General features: G+C 36.2%; 1 protein-coding gene across 2 annotated transcripts in view; it reads left to right on the top strand.

The window, feature by feature from the left end:
• The window catches only part of SBF2 (SET binding factor 2), a 552,380-nt gene that overhangs the window by 237,771 nt on the left and 292,917 nt on the right, over nt 1-21,692 (top strand). For both annotated transcript variants that reach the window (XM_006873002.1, XM_006873003.1), the window contains exons 4-6: nt 7,738-7,860; nt 9,139-9,249; nt 11,421-11,526. In XM_006873002.1, coding sequence (XP_006873064.1) covers nt 7,738-7,860; nt 9,139-9,249; nt 11,421-11,526 — 340 coding nt within the window. The remainder of the gene's footprint in view (nt 1-7,737; nt 7,861-9,138; nt 9,250-11,420; nt 11,527-21,692) is intronic.

The raw sequence follows: 21,692 nt of genomic DNA, 5'->3' as shown, positions 1-21,692 counted from the left end.
GACCAGCTAACATTTTAAATGCAACTATAGGAGCTCTGGTAGCGTAGTGGTTACCAATCGGGCTACGAACCTTAAGGTCAGTGGTTCAAAACTACCAGCCGCTCCACGGGAGAAAGATGAGGCTTTCTACTCCCGTAAAGATTTACACCCTCGGAAACCCTATACAGGGTCGCTATGGGTTGGAACCGACTCGACGGCACTTAACAACAACAACAACAACCCACAAAGACTATGTTCTGCATCCTACTTTGGTAAGTACTGACTGGGATCTTAAATGCTTATGAACTGCCATCTAAGTTGCAACTAGTGGTTTCTCCCTGTGCTGAAGAAAGAAGAGTGATAAAAGTTTGAAGATGCTTAGAATTGACTAGTTCAGGGGACCAGTGACACATGTGAATATCTGTCACCATGACTCTGAGACCAAAAGAACTCAATGGCGCCTGGCTACTACTATCAGCTGCTCTGTAAGGGATCACTTTAGAAGATCCTGGGATAGAATGGGAGAAAATTTGGAACTAAATTCAAGATTTAAAAAAGAGTGCACTTACTGGTCAGAAATACGACTAGAACAGTAACATCATGATAAATGGATAAAAGATTGAAGTTGACAAAGACTTCATTTTGCTTGGATCCACAATTAATACTCATGGAAGCAGGAGTCAAGAAATCAAAAGATGTATTGCATTAGGCAAATCTGCTGCACAAGACCTCTTCAAAGTTTTCAAGAGCAAAGATGTCAATTTGAGGACTAAAGTGCACCTGACAAAAGCCACGGTATTTTCAATCACCTCACATGCATGTGAAAGTGGGACAATGAATAAAGAAGACCACTGAAGAATTAATGCGTTTGACTTACGGTGTTGGAGAAGAATATTGACAGTATCAGGGACTGCCCCAACAACAAACAAGTCTGTGTTGGAAGAAGTACAGACAGAATACTCCTTATTAGCCAGGATGGTGAGACTTTGTCTCTTATACTTCAAAGACATACTATAGTTCCTGGAGAAGGTCATCATGTTTGGTAAGGTGGAGGGTCAGTGAAAAAGAGGAAGACCCCCAAGGAGATGGATTGCCACAGTGGCAGCAGCAAATGGACTCAAGTGTAACAGTTGTGAAGATGGTAGAGGTCTGGACAGTGTTTTGTTCTCTTGTTCTAGGGTTGCTATAATTTAGAACTGACTTCTACAGCACCTAACAACAACAACAACCTATTTGTATAAGGAGTCTTGGTAAAGAGATTAAACTTTTGATATTGGAAGCTGGTATGGTGCTGTAGGATAAGCACTGGCCTGCTAACCATAAAGGTTAGCTGTTCAAACCCACCAGCCACTCCTCTGAAACCCTATAAAGGGTCTTTATTAGTCAGAACCTATTCAACAGCATTTAACAACAATAACAAAAGACCTTTTGTGACTATAGAATAAACACTGTACTGCTAATCACAAGGTTGACTGTTCAAACCCACCCACCACTCCTTGGAAACCCTGTACAGGATCTCTCTTAAGTTGGAACCAACTTCATAGCACTTAACAACATCTTTAGAAGGGGAGCTGCTTTGCATCCAAACTAACTAAATGATTGAAGGTTCAAATCCACGCAGTGATACCCGCAATCTGCTTCCCTTAAGATTGCAGCCAAGAGAACCCTGTGGAGCAGTTCTCCTCTCTAATATACGCAGCTTGCTTCCTGTTGGAAAGGCAAAAACAATATTTGCATCTCAGAATCTGAGGCATTCAGAAGTAAAGAAATCTTTTTAACTTGGTTTAACTTAGGAGAACTTTTTGCTAAGTAACATTAGTCTTCAGCAGAAAGCCTTACAGGAAATGCTGTCCTTTGAGTATTTTTTTTTTTTAAATACTGCAACTTGTAGAGTATTTGCCACTAAAATAGGAGACTTTCTGGTTAAGGCCTTGTAATAGAGTTTGTCTTACCTTCAGAATACTGTAGAGCCCAGGAACTGTGAAGGGAAAACCCTACAGGGTATTCTTTTCTTTCTAGAGGTAAACTAAAATCGGCACGAAACAATAATGATTTGATTTGCCTGAAGGCTTATCTTAAAATGTATATTTCTCTTGTATTCTTGATTTTGCAGACCAATGTAAGAATAAACTAGATGCTGTGATTTTTATATTATGATTAACAGATATTTAGTAAAAATGATGAAGTGTTCTAGGGGGAATTTTAGACCTTATGGCATTTTGCAATGACTTAACACTTGTTTTCCAAATCTGGAAAGTTTTAAAGTTCTTAAATTGCATAACTAAGTTAAGTCAATATAATGATCCATTAGAATAAATTACTGGCATTTCAAAAAGGAAATTTAGAATGAAAAAATTTTTACTTGAATAATTAATTACGTGTATTCTTTTAAAACTACTTGCAGAAATATTGTAGGAAGCTTTTGCTGTGAAAATGATGTCATTGAAAGTCAGCTTAGCACACAGGACATGTTGGGTGTGACAAGTTTTTTTTTTTGTACAAGTGACAGGACTTGGCAATTGCTTTGATGTGGAAGTCAAGAGGCAGGAAATCAGCAGCGTGAAGCTGAGAGATGGATAGGAAAAATGCCTTAAAATTTATATTTATTTTTTGTATGGTGTCATTTGGATGAAGTCAGCAATCTAGTAATTTTAGCATTATGGCGGTGGTGTTTATGTGCCGTAGAGTCAGTTACTGACTTATAGTGACCCTACACAAGGGTTTCCGAGGCGGTAAATCTTTATGGAAGCAGAAAGCCTCATCTTTCTCCCACGGAACAGCTGGTAGTTTTGAACTGCTGATCCTGAGGTTCGCAACCCAATTTGTAACCACCACGCTACCAGATCTCCTTGGTCTCAGGATATCTTTGGAGGGCAATAGCATTTTCAGGGCAGATTGATATGATTGCTGCTATTGTTATGTACCATTGAGTGAGTTTAGACTCATAGTGACCCTGTATAGGAATTCTGAGGAAAGGTGGTGGGTTTGGACTGCTGACTTTGTGATTAGCAATCCAGTCCTTATCCTAAAGCCCCACATCAGGACTAAATTGATACAGTGCTATTGTTAGGTGTCATCGAGTCAGTACCGACTCATAGTGGCCCTATGCACAACAGAACGAAACACTGCACAGTCCTTGGCCAGCCTCACTTTCGTTGCCACACTTGAGCCCATTGATGCTGCCACTTTGCCAATCCATCTCAATGGGGGTCTTTCTCTTTTTCTCTGACCCTCCACCTTACCAAACATGATATCCTTCTCCAGCAACTAGTCCCTCCTGACAATATGTCCGAAGTATGAGAGATGAAGTTTGGCCATCTTGGCCTCCAAGGAGCACTCTGGCTGCACTGCACTTCTTCCAACACAGATCTGTTGGTTCTTTTGGCAGTCCATGGCACTTTCAATATTCTCCTCTAACACCATAACTCAAAAGCATCAATTCTTCTATGGTCTTCCTTATTCACTGTCCAGCTTTCACATGCATATGAAGTTATTGAAAATACCATGGCTTGGGTCAGGCGCAACCCAGTCCTCAAGACAACTTTACTCTTCAACACTTTAAAAAGGTCTTGTGCAGCAGATTTGCCTAATGCAATATGTCATTTGATTTCCTGACTGCTGCTTCCATGAGTGTTGATAGTTGATCCAAGAAGGATGAAGTCCTTGGCAACTTCAATCTTTCCTCCGTGATAAGAATGTTGTTTATTGGTCCAGTGGTGAGGATTTTTGTTTTCTTTACATTGAGATGCAATCCATACTGAAGGCTGTGCTCTTTGATCTTCATAAGTAAACGTTTCAAGTCCTCTTCACTTTCAGCAAGCAAGGTTGTATCACCTGCATATCGCAGGTTGTTAATGAGTCTTCCTCCATTCCAGATGCCATGTTTTTCTTCATAGAACCCAGCTTCTCGGATTATTTGCTCAGCATACAGGTTGAAAAAGTATGGTAAAAAAAATACAACCTTTTCACACATTTTTCCTAATTTAAACCATTCATTGATATGGTTAGTAGTTAATTTATTCCATATTATGGAAGCCCCGGTAGTAGTCTAGGTAATGTGAGTTACATGGAAGCTGGGAATTCTGCTAGCAGATGTGCTCCATAGTAACAATAGGTAGGTGAAGATACACTGACAAATAGCAAATCATAATATGTGGTGGTGGTTAAGTGCTGTTGAGTCAGTTTTGACTCAAAACGACCCTGTATAGGGTTTTCAAGGAGCAGCTGGTAAGTTTGAACCACCAGTCTTGTGGTTCAAACTGACCATGCAGTCCAGGGCTTTATCACACAGCACCACACCAGGACTCCAGTATAAAAGATAAAGTGTACTTATAAGTCAATGTGTGACGATTCACTAAATGATAGTTAAGGTGAATTTGTATGTTTAACAGGACTTATAAGGTGTAATCTTACCAGTGTAGAAGTAAAGTTGCAAATGGTATAAAAATTAGGGAAAATATTTTTTACTATAAAATATTAAACTTCTAATTATCATATATATTTTGTACTTTTATAGCCTATGTTTTGAACTTTTTGCTTTATTTTCCGGTGTCCCACCTTTTTCCACATGTGTGAAGACCATTATAAACCACAAAGCACACACACAAAACATTGTAAAATGCAAAGCCACTATCATCATATAATTACTAGACAAAAGAATTCTCGCAGTTACATGGGCTACACCCTCACCATCCCCATTGAGTCTACCCATTCATCTCTATATAGGGTTTCCAAGACTCTAAATCCTTACAGAAGACAGCCTTGTATTTTTCCCAAGGAACTGCTGGTTGGTTTTAACTTTCAACATGGTGGTTATCCTACAGTATCAGTATTATCCTGATCAGTACTTATCCTACAGTGTCAGTATTATCAAGTTTTACGAAAACTGAACACATCATATTGCTTTCTCTTAGAACAAACCTATACATCAGCTCCTCACTTATCAACTTTTCTGTTTGCTAACATTTCACATTTCCTACAATAGTAAAAAGTCTACTATCTCGGACTATTTTTTTTCGCTAATGATGTACGTCTAACGATAACAAATGTCAAGGTGTGAGATGAGAGTAACATTGACTGTGATAGTTAAGGTTATGTATCAACTTGAGTGGGTCACAATTCTCAGTGGTTTGTGTAACGATGTAATTTGGGAGTTACGTAACAGTATAGTCATCCTCCATTTTGTTATCTGATGTAATCATCCTCCATTTTTCTGTAGCACCGATTATTGTGTAATGCACTGGTCTTTGGTACCTATATACATCAGTAAGTGAGGAGTGAGTTATGTTGTTTATGTATGTATTTTGATCATTACAGTATATTTTACTTTAAAAAAAGGAATATGAATTTTACTTTAAACTTGAGACATTGAACTCGTCTAAGAGCACTATTTGAATTAAATATAACAACATCTTATGATTTGTTGCACATTTATAAAGTGATGTCAGCATCTGTAATAAAAAGTGATGTAACTAAAAAATGGAAGTATTTTTACATGATATTGATTGGCATTATAGTGTACCTGTACCTTTTTTTTTTTTTTCTCCCTGTTAATAACTATTCCACTTAGTGGGTGTTTAATTAAAGTACAGTTTTAAGAAGTGACCAACACATTCTCATTTGGTCAAAGCAAGTTTATTTACTTACCCATGCTAACATCTAATGACTCTCTAAGGCATTTATCTCAATCGTAAATAAATATGGATAACTTTATCTCCTCCAGAAATTTCAGTCATTCTTTTGTCATTTTGATTTTGTTAGTAGTGAATGAAGAATATGATTCATTAAGTGTGGAAATCTTCATATTCATAGCTTTTTTTTTTTAATTTCTAAAGTTTCTAGAAATCAATCCTCCTAATTTTAACTTTTTAGTTGTAATAGTTGCAGATTTTTCAAGAGCATATTATGGGACCTTATTGCATATATAAAAGTAAACAGATAGTTCCCTTTGGCTATATGCAAACCACAGACATCCAGTACTTGGTTATACTGTAGCAGAAAGGATGTGGTGTCTAAAGGAGATTGAAAATTAACAGTTTTTGGTCTCCATGAAAAGGAAAGAAAGACTTTCCTTGGTGAAATAACCACAAAGATCTTTCAAGAAAACTAAATATTAACTGGAGCCCTGGTATGGTGCTCTCTGCTGACCATAAGGTTGGCAGTTCAACCCCACCAGCCATTCCTCAGAAATCCTATATGGGGTCGCTGTGAATTGGAACCAACTGGATGGCACTTAACAACAACAATAACAAATATGAACTATGTGCCTAACCCTTCTTAATAGGAACTTGGAACCAAAAGACAGAAATGTCAACCATCATACAATATATTCTAGTTGGGTAGACAAACTAAAAAAGCCTAGCTAAGTAAAATGGATAATGTGTTGGATGATTACAAGTGCTATATAGAAAAATAAATCACAGAAAGGGATTACAAAATATTAGAACATTACAGTTTCAAGCAGGGTGGCTAGCAAAGACCTGACAGAGTAGATATAGTGGAGATGAGGGAATTCACCTTTATGGTATCTATTGTTGTTGTTGTTGTTGTTATGTGCCGTGGAGTCGGAACCGACCCATAGCGACCCTGTACAGGGTTTCCGAGGGTGTAAATCTTTACGGGAGTAGAAAGCCTCATCTTTCTCCCGCGGAGCAGCTGGTAGTTTCGAACTGCTGACCTTGCGGTTCACAGCCCGAGTCGTAACCACTACGCTACCAGAGCCCGAGAGTATAATGACAAATGAACAACGAAGAAGTATATAGGCCTAGAGTAAAAGAATGGGATTGCTATTAATTGAGGTGGGGAATACTGCAGGAGGACTGGACTTTGGTGAGTAAGATTAGAGCTATGTTCTGGGTGTGTCTGAAATGGCTGTCAACTAAATGGATATGTCAAGTACATAGTTGGATATTCAAGGGTAGCATTTTAGGGAGAAGTTTGGCAGGAGAAATAAATATAAGTAAGTTTTTTATTTATGCTGGTAGATCATGCTGGAAAGTAAGAGAATGAAAATCAGGAAAGGAAAGACTTTAGGGAAGAAAAACTGGACTTGTAATTAGAGGAAAGGAAACAGAAAGGGAGCTTTTTGTCAGGGAGAATGTTATACAGTTTATATAATATACAGAAAGAAACCTGCATCCTTACCTGTTTAAAAATTCTTTTTAAATTTTTATAGAGCATGTTATCCAAGAACTATTTATTGACTCATAAATGAGTATATTTCTTTGCAAAGTTGATCTCGTTAGCTGGTATTTATTGATGAAACTTAATTTTGTTAGTGTGTTTTCTCTTCTTGACATATTAGCATTGTTGCTTATGAACAAAAGGAATTTAAAGTTGATTGTGCTTTACTTCCATGGGCATTGAACATTCTACCAGCCTTAGAATCCAAAATGATTTTCTGTTTTGTGTGAAAGATTGGGACAGGCTGAAAAACCAAACTGAAAATTAATGTCTTATTTCTAAAACAGAATTTTCTTCTTAAAAATTGACTATTTAAGTGAGTGTCATTTTTAACCTTTGATTGTAGCTCACTCTAGAAACCTCAGGAGCTTAAGGAACTCTTCAAAACTGAGTGATTAGTCTGTGCTTTTGTATTTCTTTGTCTGCTTGCCTCTTAGAGTCTTCTCAGAGTATATTCTTTATTTTTAGTTGATTTTTAAAATAAATTATGTTGTTTAAATGCATATAGTATACTTATATTTGTGAATTACCAATTTAGGAAATTCTGTTTATTGATTGCAATATCTCTTTTTCTAGGGAACAAAAAAAGAAGATATTGAAGGTGAAGAGGAAGTGTCTGGTTTAATTCAGCCTGCAGAAGTGTTTGCTCCCAAAAGCCTTGTTTTGGTATCCAGATTAGATTATCCAGAAATTTTTAGGGTAAAGAACTCATGTCTATCATTATTGCTTGTATTATTATGTGAATCTATTTTGAGTGAACCATGATGACTAGTTCTTTGTATTTAAAATGCTTTTATGTTAATTTAGGAATTCATCAGTAAAATAAAATTCATGTAAGCAGAACCAAATTCATGATGGATTAAATAAAGTCCTGAAAAAATTTATGTGACTATTTAAATTTCTAAGGATGCTGTATTTGTTTAAAATATTTCCCATATTTTGAAACCTAAAGAAATAACTTGATTACTTGTATGAAATTTAAATTACATTATTAGTATAAAATTTTGTATGTTTATTCACAGTCTTGAGTAAATGTTGTTGCTAAATACTGTCGAATTGGTTCTGACTCATAGTGACCCTGTATAGGGTTTCCAAGGAGTGGCTGGTGAACTTGAACTGCCGACCTCGCAGTTCAAACTGACCTTGAGATCGAGTGTTCCTCCTAGGGCACTACATCAGGAATAGAATGGCGATTTGAGATTTCAACTGATTCTGCTTAAAATACCACCAACATAGCTTTAAAATCATATTTACTACCAAATATTTTCTTTTTTTAGACACTCAGAATTTTCAAATTTAAGAACAATTAATTTATAAACATTTGTACTGATGTGCAGTTGTTGGTAAAAATGCTTTATATTGTTGAGATTATATACATTGTGGAAAAATTGTCTTTTAAGATTTCAATGACAGTGGCTAATCCCTAGCAAATAACTAATTTTTCAGAGTCATAAATTTCAGTAAAATGGAATATTCACAAAAATTGTATTTTGTCTTACATTGTACCATCTACCTTCTTCTAAACTTAAACTTGTATTATATTTTGTGCTCTAATTTATCTATTTTGCTACCCTTTGTAATAATTCACAGCAGTTAGATTACTCTGTTGAATAAGTGTTCTGAATTTAATGTAAGTCATGAAACAAAATTAAGTTTCTAGTTTTATCTTGAAATATGGGGATTTATAGAATAAGTGCAGATTTGCTAGAGTCATTATCTGAGCACAAACACTGGTTTTACAAATTATGTATTTCTGCTCTCTATAAACTTATCTCAGGAGCTCATTTAGAGCTTCTGGTTCCAGAGGAAAATTTAATAAACTTAATAACATTTGCTGCTTAAAATTTATTCCATGTCCACTTAGACTATACTTTACTGTGTTCAAAGAAAAATTTTCCTACGAGCAGATGTCACAACAATCTATTCCTAGTGTTTACTTTTTCCGTGAAGTAACTACGTGCATTTTTCTTGTTGCAGGCTTGCCTGGGTTTGATCTATACTGTGTATGTGGACAGTCTGAATGTCTCCTTAGAAAGTCTCATTGCAAACCTTTGTGCGTGCCTTGTTCCTGCGACTGGAGGGTCTCAGGTAAATAGCACAGAAAGAGAGGTAGAGATTGTTCCTTTACCCCCAACCCCTAGCTAATTTAATTTATGAGGAAAGGGAAAGAAAAAATTCTTTGAATATTTTCATTTTAAAAGAGGATCCTAATTTGGTTAGCTATTGCTTTCTACAGACCCAAGATTCAGTAATTTTCCTAGGTCTCAAGGTCAGTTTTACTGCAGGGTTCACCTTTCACGGAGCATTATTAGATGTCATATTTTGTATAACCCAAACTATAATTTACATTTTTTGAAAGGACTGTTTTATAACAACATTTAAAAATGCATTTTTCTTATCTTACTCCTCTTCATAGTTACATCTCATTTTTATTAAAGTAATTTTTGAGTGATGAAAATTAGCACAGAACATTAAGAAAACCTTCAGCACAATTCTTTGAGTCTGAATAGATTGATATATTTGTTAATTTCCCAGCATTATGGAGCCCTGGTGGTGTATTGGGTTATGTATTGGGCTGCTAACTTCAAGGTCAGCAATTCTAATCCACCAGTCCTTCCATGGGAGAAGGATGAGGCTATCTGCTTCTGTAATTGTTGTTGTTGTTGTTAAGTGCCGTCGAGTCGGTTCCGACCCATAGCGACCCTATACAGGGTTTCCGAGGGTGTCCTTAGAAAACTTGTGCAGGGTCACTAAGAGTTGTAACCAACTCAACAGCACATAACAACAACAGAGCTATACTTGATCCTAAAATTATTGTTTTGTATGCATGTGGAAATATTAATAAAATGATTTGCATTTGAGCTTTGAAAGAACTGAGCTTAAATTTTCAAGTTGCCGCCGTTAGTAATGAGCACTGGTGTTGCATTGTAGGATAAGCACTGGACTTATAACCATGGTAACCATAGTGTCGGCAGTTCTGACCCCCTAGCTGCTCTAGGAAACCTTTTACAGCATCACTATGAGTTAGAACAGACTCAAGGGCACACAACTACCTTTAGTAATTGTAAAGTTGGCCATTGTCCAAAATCACAACTCTTTAGTGGGAAGTTTAATTTATACATTAAAATTTCCCAAGGATTTTTTCACAGATGTGTTGAAATTGATGAATGAGAACGTTAAACTCTCTTACTGAATTAAAACTGTCTCATCATGTCTTTACGTCTTAAGATCCTTCATATTTAATTTGTCTCTGAAGTAAGAAAATAAGAATCTCAGCAGCTATAGTTAGTAAAGTCTATAAGGCCAGCATACTAGCATAAACTCTTGAATTCTAAAAGTGAATGTTATAGTAAAACCTGTATATGGTTTCTGAGGCTTCTCTGTCCTTGCAGCTAGTCCAGTACTTCTCCTACAGCACCACACCAGGAGCCCTAACAGTGATAAGTTGATAATATTCTTGTTTATACTTTTGTACAGTTGGGAAAGAGGACAGCCTTCTACAAGTCACATTGTTTCTTTTCACTCTAACAAAGGTGTTAGTTCTAATAGAAATTGCCGTCTTTTGCACTTTACCTTTTGGACTGTGTTCTGTCTTCCCCTAGTCTTTTGTTACTCTTAATTTGTTATCCTTTTTTCCTTCCTGTTCTCCCCCTCATTCTTCCTGCTCCAAGAACAGAATATTAAGTGTGAGTTTGGTCAGTGTTGGACCTAAACAAACAATGCAGAATTGTTTATGAGCTTTTAACTATGATGGGATTTTTTGCTGACTTTTTCATTTTATTGTTTTGTTTTAATCAAGTTTGATAGTAAATTTTTTTAAACTTATATCTACTACATTTTAACTTTGAACTACTGAATATTCTTGTATACATATGACATGAATACAACTAATTCTAATGGTAACTTGTTATCCTTTGTACCTCTTAACGTGATTTTATATGGTCATCTATTGGAATTTGACATATATTTTTATGTTTGCTAACAATCCATTTCTGTGGCATCAGTTTGAATAACTACATTGAAAAATAGAGGCCAAAAGAGCTTAATTTGTTTCCCTTTCCCTCCAGTATTCTGATGTTATCTTATTCTTGGTCAAACATGTTGACTTTAAATGTTAATGACTAAAATGCCAGTACATTTTTTCCTTAAAGTACATTCATAGAATCCAGAATGTGTGTTTTATCTTAGTAAGAGAAAAGAATGTATCTGAAAAAAAAGTTATTTACATATATGTGTGTGTTTTTCCCTCCATTCTGCAGAAGCTATTTTCCTTGGGTGCAGGAGATAGACAACTGATCCAGACTCCTTTACATGATAGTCTTCCTGTCACAGGCACTAGTGTGGCTCTCCTGTTCCAGCAGTTGGGTATGTCTCTCTCCCATTCCCAATTTCCTTTTTACAGAAGCCTATGAAAAGCAGCGATGTATTTTAAGTTTAAGCTCACATCCCCTGTCATAAATCAAGAAATATTTTGGGGGTTCTAGCATAACCTAGGAGTCCTGATACATTGCTGTAGGATAAGCACTGGACTGCTGACCACTCCTTGGGAAACCCTGTACAAGGTTTCTGTGAGTCAGAACCAACTCAACAGCACATAAACAATGACAACAAGTATAACCTAGGACTCCATGAATGATGCAAGTGGGTAGCATGCTTGGCTGCTAACCAAAAAGTTGGCGATTTGACTCCATCCAGAGGTGCCTTGGAAGAAAGCCTTGGTGGTCTACTTTCAAAAAAGCTGAAATACTGTGAAAATACTATAGAGCACAGTTCTAGTCCGACACACATTTCATGACAATAATTTACTTTGTCTTCTCAAACTGCCCTTCCAAATCTTCTGTTCATCTATTTTATTTCATCATTTCTTCTAGTTGCTTTAGCTTCTCTACATTCAAGAGCATGTTTCAGAGTTTCTTCTAATGTACATTTTGGTCTTTTCTTTCTTTCCTGTCTTTTTAATGACCTTTTGCTTTCTTGATATATGATGTTCTTAGTTTCAAATCTGTTCTTGAGGTGATCTCTAAATTCAGGTGAGATATACTCAAGGTGGTATTTTGGCTCTTGTTGACTTGTTTTCTTCATCATCAACCTGAACTTGCATATGTGCATTTGACGGTCTGTTCCAGTTTGTTCCCCCGGTGTTGTTCTGGTTGATGATACTGTGCATCTCTATTGTTTCTTTCCATAGAGTAGTTGATTTGATTCCTGTGTATTCCATCTGGCAGAGTCTATGTGTATTGTTGTTGAAAGGTATTTGCAACGAAGAAATCATTGTCCTTTCCAAATTCTATCTTGTGATCGCCAATGTAGTTTCTATCACCCAGGTCATATTTCCCAACTACTGATCTTCCCTCTTTGTTTCAAATTTTCACATTCCAATCACCAGTAATTATCAGTGCAGCTTGATTGCATGCTTAATCAATTTCAGACTGCAGAAGTTGGTAGAATTCTTCCGTTTCTTCATCATTGGCTTTAGTGGTTGTATAAATTTGAATAATTGTCGTATCAGCTGGTCTCCTTTATAGTTTTATAGATATTATCCTAATACACACAAGGAATCCTGGTAGTATAGTGGATTTCAGTGTGGTTCACTAACTGCAGGGTCAGCAGTTCGAATCTACCAGTCACTCCACGGGTTAAAGGTGAAACTTTCTACTTCTGTAAAGATAACAGCCTCAGAAACCCTATACAGGATTGCTATGAGTTGGAATCAACTCGACAACACTCCACCACATTAACAGGTTTTCCTTATAAGTTTATAGTTATAATTCTATTCTAGACAGAGTGCTATTTGTGCTTTTGCCCATAGACTCCTTCGGTATTTATTGCAAGTCGAATCTTGAATGTGTCCTTCAGTTCTTTCAGCTTGAGAAATGGCAACTAGTTCTTCCCTTTTGTTTTATAACTCCAGGTCTTTACACATTTCATTAAAATACTTTATTTTGTCTTCTCAAGGAGCCCTTTGAAATATTCTGCTCATCTCTTTTACTTCATTATTTCTTCCATTCACTTTAGGTATTCTATATTCAAGAGCAAGTTTCAAAGTCTCCTGTGTCAGCTATTTTGGTATTTTCTTTCCTGTCTTTTTAAGGGCCTTTTGTTTTCCTTATGTGTGATGTTCTTCATGTCATCACTCAACTTGTCTTGAGCTTCAATAATTAGTGTTAAATGTGTCAAATCTATTCTTGAGATGGTCTCTAAATTCAAGTGGGAAAGGCTCAAGTTTGTAGTTTGATTCTCTTAGACTTGTTTTCATTTTCTTCAGTTTCCGCTTGAACTTGGGTGTTTGATGATGTATGTGCTCCACAGTTGGCCCATGGCCTTGTACTGACTGATGATATTGAGCTTCTCCATTGTCTCTTTCCACAGATGTAGTCTTTTAAATCTGTTTATTCTGTTTAAGTGAAGACCACATGTATATAGTTGTCATGTAGGTTGTTGAAAAAATATTTCCATACTTTGGTCTTAAAAAATTCTATTATGTGATCTTAGTGTTGTTACTGCTTTTGAGACCGTATTTTCCAACAAATGAGCCACCTTCTTCGTTTCTGACTTTAGCATTCCAAAGTGGTAATTTTCTATCATCTTGAATTGCATACTTGATCAGTTTCCAGCTGCAGAAGTAGGTAAAATTCTTATTTTTTTTTTTTTTCATTTTGGGCATTAATGGTTGATGAATAATTAGGATAATAGGTATATTAACTAGTTTTCCTAGCACTGTGGGTTAATGAGCAGAACTGCAAAGTCAGTTTGAACCTCAAAGTCAGTCATTCAAGCTCACTGGCCACTTTTTGGAAACCCTATACAGGGTCAGTATGGGTTGGAACCAACTCGACAACACTTAAGAACAACAACAACAGCAACTAGTTTTCCTTGTCATTGTTAAGTGCCATTCTTTGTGGGCATAGGGATAGTATTGTTTTCCTGACAACTTTTTACTTCAAGTTTGATCTTGAAATGTTCTTTTTGACAATGACACTGTTCTTCAGTTTGTCATTCCTGGAATAGTAGACCACATGTTGTCTGATTCAAAGTGGCCAATACCAGTCCATTTCAGTTCAGTGATAGTTAGAATATTGATGTTCAAGTGTTTTATTTTTTATTTTTTTGCAGCAATTTTCCTGCTTTGTAAATTCCGATTTCTATTTATTAATGGATGCTTGCATTAGTTCTCACTTTGAGTGCTTCCCAGCTTGAGGGGCTATCTTCTTCTGGCACTATATCAGACAGTGTTCCATTTCTATTCACAAGGCTTTCACTGGTCAATCTTGTGAATATATTTAGAACCATCCAGTTGTACACTTTAAAAGTGTGAGTATTGTGTGAATGTTTCAATAAAGAAAAACATGTTAGAGCATTGCAAAATAACTCAGGATCCATATTGAGGACACTTGGAACTGATTTAACAAGATGCAGTTTGACTTTCAAAGTTGATGATAGTAATTGCAATGAAACCTAAGCAAATATTTTTAAATCTATGAGTTTATAATATTATTAAAATAAAAAAGAATCAATCCATTATCCTAAAATCTTATCAATAAAGGAAAAGAAACAAGCATTTATTCTGCCCTGGCTTTATGAACAATAGTGCGGAGTAACTCGATAGTAGAGAAGGAGAATTCTCTTTGTTTAAAATTAGTCTACTTAATAGATAGACGCAGTGGCGGTTTCGAGTCGGGCTTCTAACATCAGGGTCAGCAGTTTGAAACTACCAGCTGTTCCGCAGGAGAAATATGAGGCTTTTTGCTCCCGTAACAATTTACAGCCTTGGAAACAGTATGCAGCGTCGCTATGAGTTGGAATCAACTCCATGGCACACCACTACCACCACCATTTATTAAATGTAAAAGAAATGATAGAGATAAAATGTCATTGTTTTATAATACCCAACAAGTAGAACTATATAGACCAAACATCAACAGCTATTATCACAAAAACAGCCAGACATTGTATGCCTAATCTTGCCAAAACTAATGATAGTTTGCAAGTAGCAATAAACTTGAATCTGACCGTAGGAATTACAGAAGAGAGACAAAGACATTGACCTGTAGCAAGAAATGCATTTACCAAAATCTAGACTGTCTGAAACTCCTTAAGTCTTATATCCCAGGTTTTTAAATAAGTAAATTGTAAGGAAATGAACAAATGAAGCAGGAATTGCTAGATTAAAAGAGATTTGATAAAAATAAAAAATAGTTCATAAATATTAAGAGCCAATAGCACATAGTAGTGGATAGTCTTCCCTAGAATGTAAGATCCATAGGCTATGGATTTTCATCGATTTTGTTACCTGATGTATACTTAAAGACCCAAACTGTGTCTGGCACATAATCACATTCAATAAATATTTCTGGAATGATTGACTTAAAAAAAAAAAAAAAGATTTGAAATAATGCTCAGTTTTTCAGAGAACAAGCCTCTGTATCTAGTATCTAGAGTGATACAGTTTGGTGTTGAAACTGTCTATAGAGCATTAGACAAGTATGAAGATCATTCTGCACAACCCTGAGATAGAAGAACTACATGGTGCCCAGCTGCCACTTCCAGCTACTCTGAAAGGGATCACTATAGAAGGTTCTGAATAGAGTCGGGGTAAAAGTGGGGAACAAAAATCAAAATCATAGAGATGAGGCTTACTGGTCAGATAGACTTGTGGAGCCTCTGAGACTATAGCCTTCAGTCACCTTCAGATCTGAAAGTGAACTCACTTCTGAGACTCAATTTTCAGGGAACTAATAATACTAGTGGGGAGTCCTGATGTGGCACTGTAGGATAAGTACTGGACCACAAAGTCAGTTTGAACACATGGTCGGCGGTTCAAACTCACCAGCTCTTCCTCAGAAACCTATACAGGATCGCTATGAGTCAGAACCAACTTGAAGGCACTTAACAACACATGCTCACTTTAGAATAACCATATAGGATCAAAAGAGCGGCATTTTTAGAAAAGAGGAATGAAAACAGGAAACACAGGAAGGAAGTGGGATAAGTGATGTTTACATTGAATGAATTATAATCAATGTGATGAAGCACAATGCGTATAATTTGTTAAATGTAAAACTGATAACCTGCTCTATAAACCTTCATCCAATTAGTTCACAATAAAAAGTTTTTTTTAAAAAAATGAAATTGAAATACGTTCCCAAAATGTATTTGTTCAAACATTTGAAACCATGACTATAAGAACTGGAAGATTTAACACTAAAACCAAATTATGCTTCAGATATGCAACTTTAATGTAGTTAAATGCTATTAGATTATAGTACAAAAGGAGCAAGGTAGCAAAGAAAATGTAAATATTTTATTTGAAAAATGTCAGTAATTGACTTGAGATAATGTTTCTGTGATAATTCCACAGTACCTGAGCAAGAAAATTGAGATACCATAAAAAAATCTCAGCCTTTCTAAAATCAATACCTTCCCACTCCAAAAAAAACTCTGAAAAGTGATTATTAATATAGATGTCAGGATAATGATTACTTATGGCAGTGGGCAGAGATGGGGGTTGTTATTAGTAGCACATGGAAAGGGCTTCTTGGGTTGCTGACATCTTTGCATCACGGGTGTTTTTTCTACCATAATTCATTAGGCTGTACATAGATCTGTGTGGTTATTGATATGTTTTAGTATACCTAAAAGAAAAAGATTTTTTAAAAAAAAACTTGTAGAAGTATTTATTTTTCATGTGTGCATGCTTGACTTCTATTGTAATTAATAATAAGAAAACCTTAAGGGAGGAGAAAAAAGAAAAAAGAGGTCAGTACTTAAACAAATTAGAGATTTAAATTTTCTCATATAGTTTAAAGTCTAGAGGTAGACAATTCAGACCTAATATAGTGGTTGCTTAGTGTCTTCAGGACACTATGGAATCTCTATCCTATGCTTTTTCCCTGATTTCTTATGGGTAGCTTTCCCCTACTAGACTGTGAACTTTTCTCCAGGAACTCCCTGGGCTTGTTATTCTTTGTGTTCCCTATATGTGGCACAGTGCCTGGAGCATAGAGGCATCAGTGTTTGTTGAATAAATGAATGAATACACTTGGCGTGTAGAAAATAGCAATCATAACTCAATAGCAGAGGTTCTGTGCATACATGAATTATGCCAGATTACATGGAAGTCATTGGAAGATCAGATTTTATTATTTCTAATAACTCTCTACTATTTTGAGCATAATTATCTTCTCACATATTCTAGATTTACTCTTTCTGGGAAGGAATAGTGAAAAGATAAGGAAAGAAAGGAAAAAGAAATGCCTCTAGAAAAAAAGTACTGTGTGCAGAGTTGTATTTTCCACAGCATGTGGTGGTGATAATTCTGTCTAGAGGCATACTCTTATCAGCAGTCATTTTGGTTGGACTGTGTTGAAGGCCAGCATTCGACCATTATCAGAGTTCACTACCTGGGTTGAGGGTAGAATGGTGGTGGTGGATTTTGCAAAGCGCAGACAGGAAGCAGATAAGATGATAGATTCTTTTGTAGCCTTGACTAGTTTTCCTGTGAAAGGTCTAAATGTAATGATAGCATTTCCCTGGTTCTTCTCTCTAAGGATTGTTATGATAATAAATTTGTTTTTCAGTTTGAGAGGCCTCTGTGTTTGCCTGAGATAATTATTTGGACTTCTGCCATCACCCCCCAAAATTTCCTGTTAATCACCTTCATTTCTTGCTTGCCATCTTTTTTGTGTGTTTATCGTTGCAGTCTATGGGAAATATTTTTGTTTACAAAATGATTTGTGTTTTAATTATGGTAAGCAATGATGGTGGATTTTATGTTAATAGAGCACAATATGGTTTTTCTTAGCTATCATTTTTTACTCAATTGCTTCTCCTTAATATTCTCTTGACATTTTTTTTTTTTTGTCATATCTTTTCACCTATTGTTTGGAATTTAATTGAAAACACTTGTTTTAGAATACGTATTCCCTAGTTTTCAAACTGTATTTGTTATTACACATTTTTAAAGCTGCAAACTAAAAGGATCCTTGATCTACAGCTTATTGTCACTCTGTTTCCATAGTTAAACCATGTTAGGCTTATACCACCTTGTTGTTGTTGTTGTTAAATATCAATGAGTCAGTTTCTACTCATAGCAACCCTGTATAGGGTTTCTAAGGAGCAGCTGGTAAGTTTGAACCACTGATCTTGTAGCTCCAATTGAACTTGCGACAAATTCTTTATAGTTCTTTATCCTATGGTGCCACACCAAGACTCCGTGTACCATCCTGTGTTAAACTTTTTAATATATACATGTTTTTGTTAAATTCTTAAATTTAACTGTAGAGAAGGTCCAACATTCTAAAAAAAAAAAAAAAAATTAACTGTAGTTTTTCCCCATTAATTTTCCACTCATCATGTAAAAATCTTGAAATGTTCATTTTAGCCATAGTTTGCCATTCAATTCTATTTTTTAGTCTTTATTTTGCCTTTACCTGGAAAAAAAAAACAACAACCCCAACAACTTCTTTCTATCTAAAAGGTTTTCTAATTTCTCTTAAAGTGATACTAACTTTTGCAGGAATATTAAAAATAATATATGTTCATGAAGTTGTTGTTAGGTGCCATCGAGTCGATACCGACTCATAGCGACCCTATATACAACAGAATGAAACACTTCCCGGTCCTGGGCCAACCTCACAATTGTTGATACACCCATTGATGTTACCACTGGAAGTAGAAAGGTGGAAAGAAGCCATAGGGAAGAAAGAAGGTTTAGGATGTGTAAACTGTTTTCTTTAAAGGTAGCACCTTCAGGAAGAATATGATGATTGGTAAATTTGTGGATTTTTCAACCACCTAATGAATGAGTGATTTTTGTACCCTTTCCTTAAATCAAAATCTAGTGCCTTGGGTTATGTCTGTGTTCAGTCTGTTTTCTGGGCTGCAGTAGTCTATGGGAATTACTCATTTAGTGTTCATTGAGTGTCATGAATTGTCTTAGTCATCTGCTCAGTTGTAATTGGAAAAAACAAAGTAGCCATTTTTTTTCTGAGACTGTAAGATTAGTTGGAGAATTTGAGTACACAGAGTTTGGTCTTTTACAATGAATGGCTTATTGTACTCCAGGCACAAAAGGAGAAAATAGGATATAGAAAATAAATATATATACGATTTATTTATTTTTATAATTTTGAATATCTGCTATTTTAGGGGGGAATTTGAAATCTTCTCACTGGGGGCATTGGTGGCTCAGTAGTAAAATTTTCACTTTTCCTGTGAAGATGCAAGTTCAGCGTTGTGCAGTTCAGATGCAGCCACCACCAGACCCACGTCAATGGAGTCTTCATACTAGGATGGACTAGGATGAAATTCCTGGTGACTGATGTCTAGAAATCAGCCATTGAAAACCTTCTGCATCACAGTGGTCCCATCTGTGCCCAGCCATGGGGAGAGGAACAACAGTGAGGAGCAGGCAGCATGTTGTTCCATTGTGCAGGGGTCACCATGAGTTGGGGCCAACTTGATGGCAGAGAGCAACAACAATAAATCTTCCCACCCATCTGCACTGCAGTTCTTTCTTGAAGAAATTGCTTACTGTGTACTCTACTTCAGAGGCCAAAAGATCTTTAAGGAAGACTGTTCCAATTGAATTTCTTATAACAGCTATCACAGTCAGTAATAAATACTGCATGCCTGCACTTTTGTAATGACAGCAGTATTTTTATTGTTTCTTCAAATGTTTGCAGAGTTATTTCACTTGCCAGGTCTCTAGGGATTATAAAGATGGAGAATTGATCCTAGGTGGATTTTAGCTTAGTGAGGAAGCAGATAGGTTTAAAACAATTATTTTAGTACAATATAATTAATACAATAATGCAGATATTAAGGGCTAACTCTTACTAGCTAGGAAAGAGAAAGCATATACAACAGTAGAGTCAGGAAAGGAAGTCCTTTGTGGTATTTGGTGAAGCCTGAACATAAGGTTGTAGGGAGCTGTCCCTGGGTGCAGACAGTTAACACTCTTAGCTGTTAACCAAAAGGTTGGAGGTTCTAATTTACCCAGAAAGGCCTCTGAAGAAAGATCTGGTGATCTACTTCTGAAAAACCTGCTATTGAAAACCCTGTGGAGCATAGATCTATTCTGGCACATATTGGAGATGCCATGAGGCAGAATCAACTTGATGGCAACTGTGAGTGTGGTGGTAGTCAAAATATTAAGGAATTGATTGCTTTTGATAGTATTTTCAAAACTACAGACTGTAAAGGAAATCATTTTTTAAACAAAATACTGACAGTTATTGACTAATAGAGCCCTTGTTGACTGGTATACTAGAATAACACATAAATAAAGTATGTGATTGCTGTTTGCTATGTGAGCACAGTTCAGAAGGATCCTGACCCAAAACTATCTTCCCCATTGTTCTCTTATGATGCCCAGATCTTATGATTAAAAAGCTTTCTCTTTGTACTGCGGGAACATGGTGGCTAAATACAATAAGCACTGGACTGCCAACCACAAGGTCCACAGTTCAAGCCCACCAGCTGCTTCATGGGAGAGAGATAAGACTTTGTGCTCTTATAAAGATTTTAAAAAGCCTTGGAAACTTTATACAGGGTCAGTATGAGTCAGAACTGACTCACCAGCACCCCACCCCCACCACCAATGTTTAGATTTAAGTAATGGCAGCACAAGTTGCCTTCTGTTTTGTGCTCTATAATACTTGTACATATCTCTATTTTGTTGTGTTTTAAATATTTATAAATTTGTCATCTTCATTGAACTGTGAGCTCTTAAAATCTAATCATAAATTTCTTGCTACCCAACCCTAGAGTTCAGCAGTTTCTGACATAAACTAGTGACACAGGAAAGGCTTAATAGTGGAGGGAAAGAGGCAATGAGAAAATAAAAGAAATGTCAATTAGAAAGAGACTGTTTTTCCCCATGTAATTCAGTGTAACTGTCTTTTATTTCTAACTGACTTTACTAGTCTTCAATTTCTGGCTATATATATTGTCCTTTCCCATTGCCTTGAACTCTATATCCTAGACTCCTTTACTTCCTGCTCCTTAAAGTTAAAATGAAAAGTAGGTGAGAAACTAGTCAATTAGAATAGGCACACAGTGGGAATCTGGCCGATTTGGGATTGGAATATTCTGATTATCCTAGACCCATAGAACGAATCACCGTGTTAAAGAATAAAGGAAATGTGCCATTTTTTTTCCCACAATAATAATAACATTTATTGAGGGCTTTCTATGTGCTGCGCCATCACCAAATACAGTTTTATATGAGCCAAACAAGCAAAATTCTGCCAGTAAAACATTGTTGTTGTTAAGTGCCCTCAAGTCAGTTTTAACTTGTAGAGACCCTGTATAGGGTTTCCAAGGAGTGGCTGGTGAGTTTGAACTACTTACTTTGTTGTTCAATGCTTATCCTACGGTACCACACCGGGAGTCCAGTAAGACTCTGTTGTTGTTATTAGGTGCCATCAAGTCAGTTTCTACTCATAGCGACCCTGTATGGGGTTTCTGAGGAACGGCTGGTAAGCTTGAAACACCGAACTTGTGGTTTCAACTGATTTTTTTTTTTTTTT

Source organism: Chrysochloris asiatica, unplaced genomic scaffold (assembly GCF_000296735.1).
Source record: "Chrysochloris asiatica unplaced genomic scaffold, ChrAsi1.0 scaffold00219, whole genome shotgun sequence".
In the NCBI taxonomy this organism is placed as follows: Eukaryota; Metazoa; Chordata; class Mammalia; order Afrosoricida; family Chrysochloridae; genus Chrysochloris; species Chrysochloris asiatica.
The sequence above is the reverse complement of the archived record's forward strand: the minus strand, read 5'-3'. Positions and strand labels throughout refer to the sequence as shown.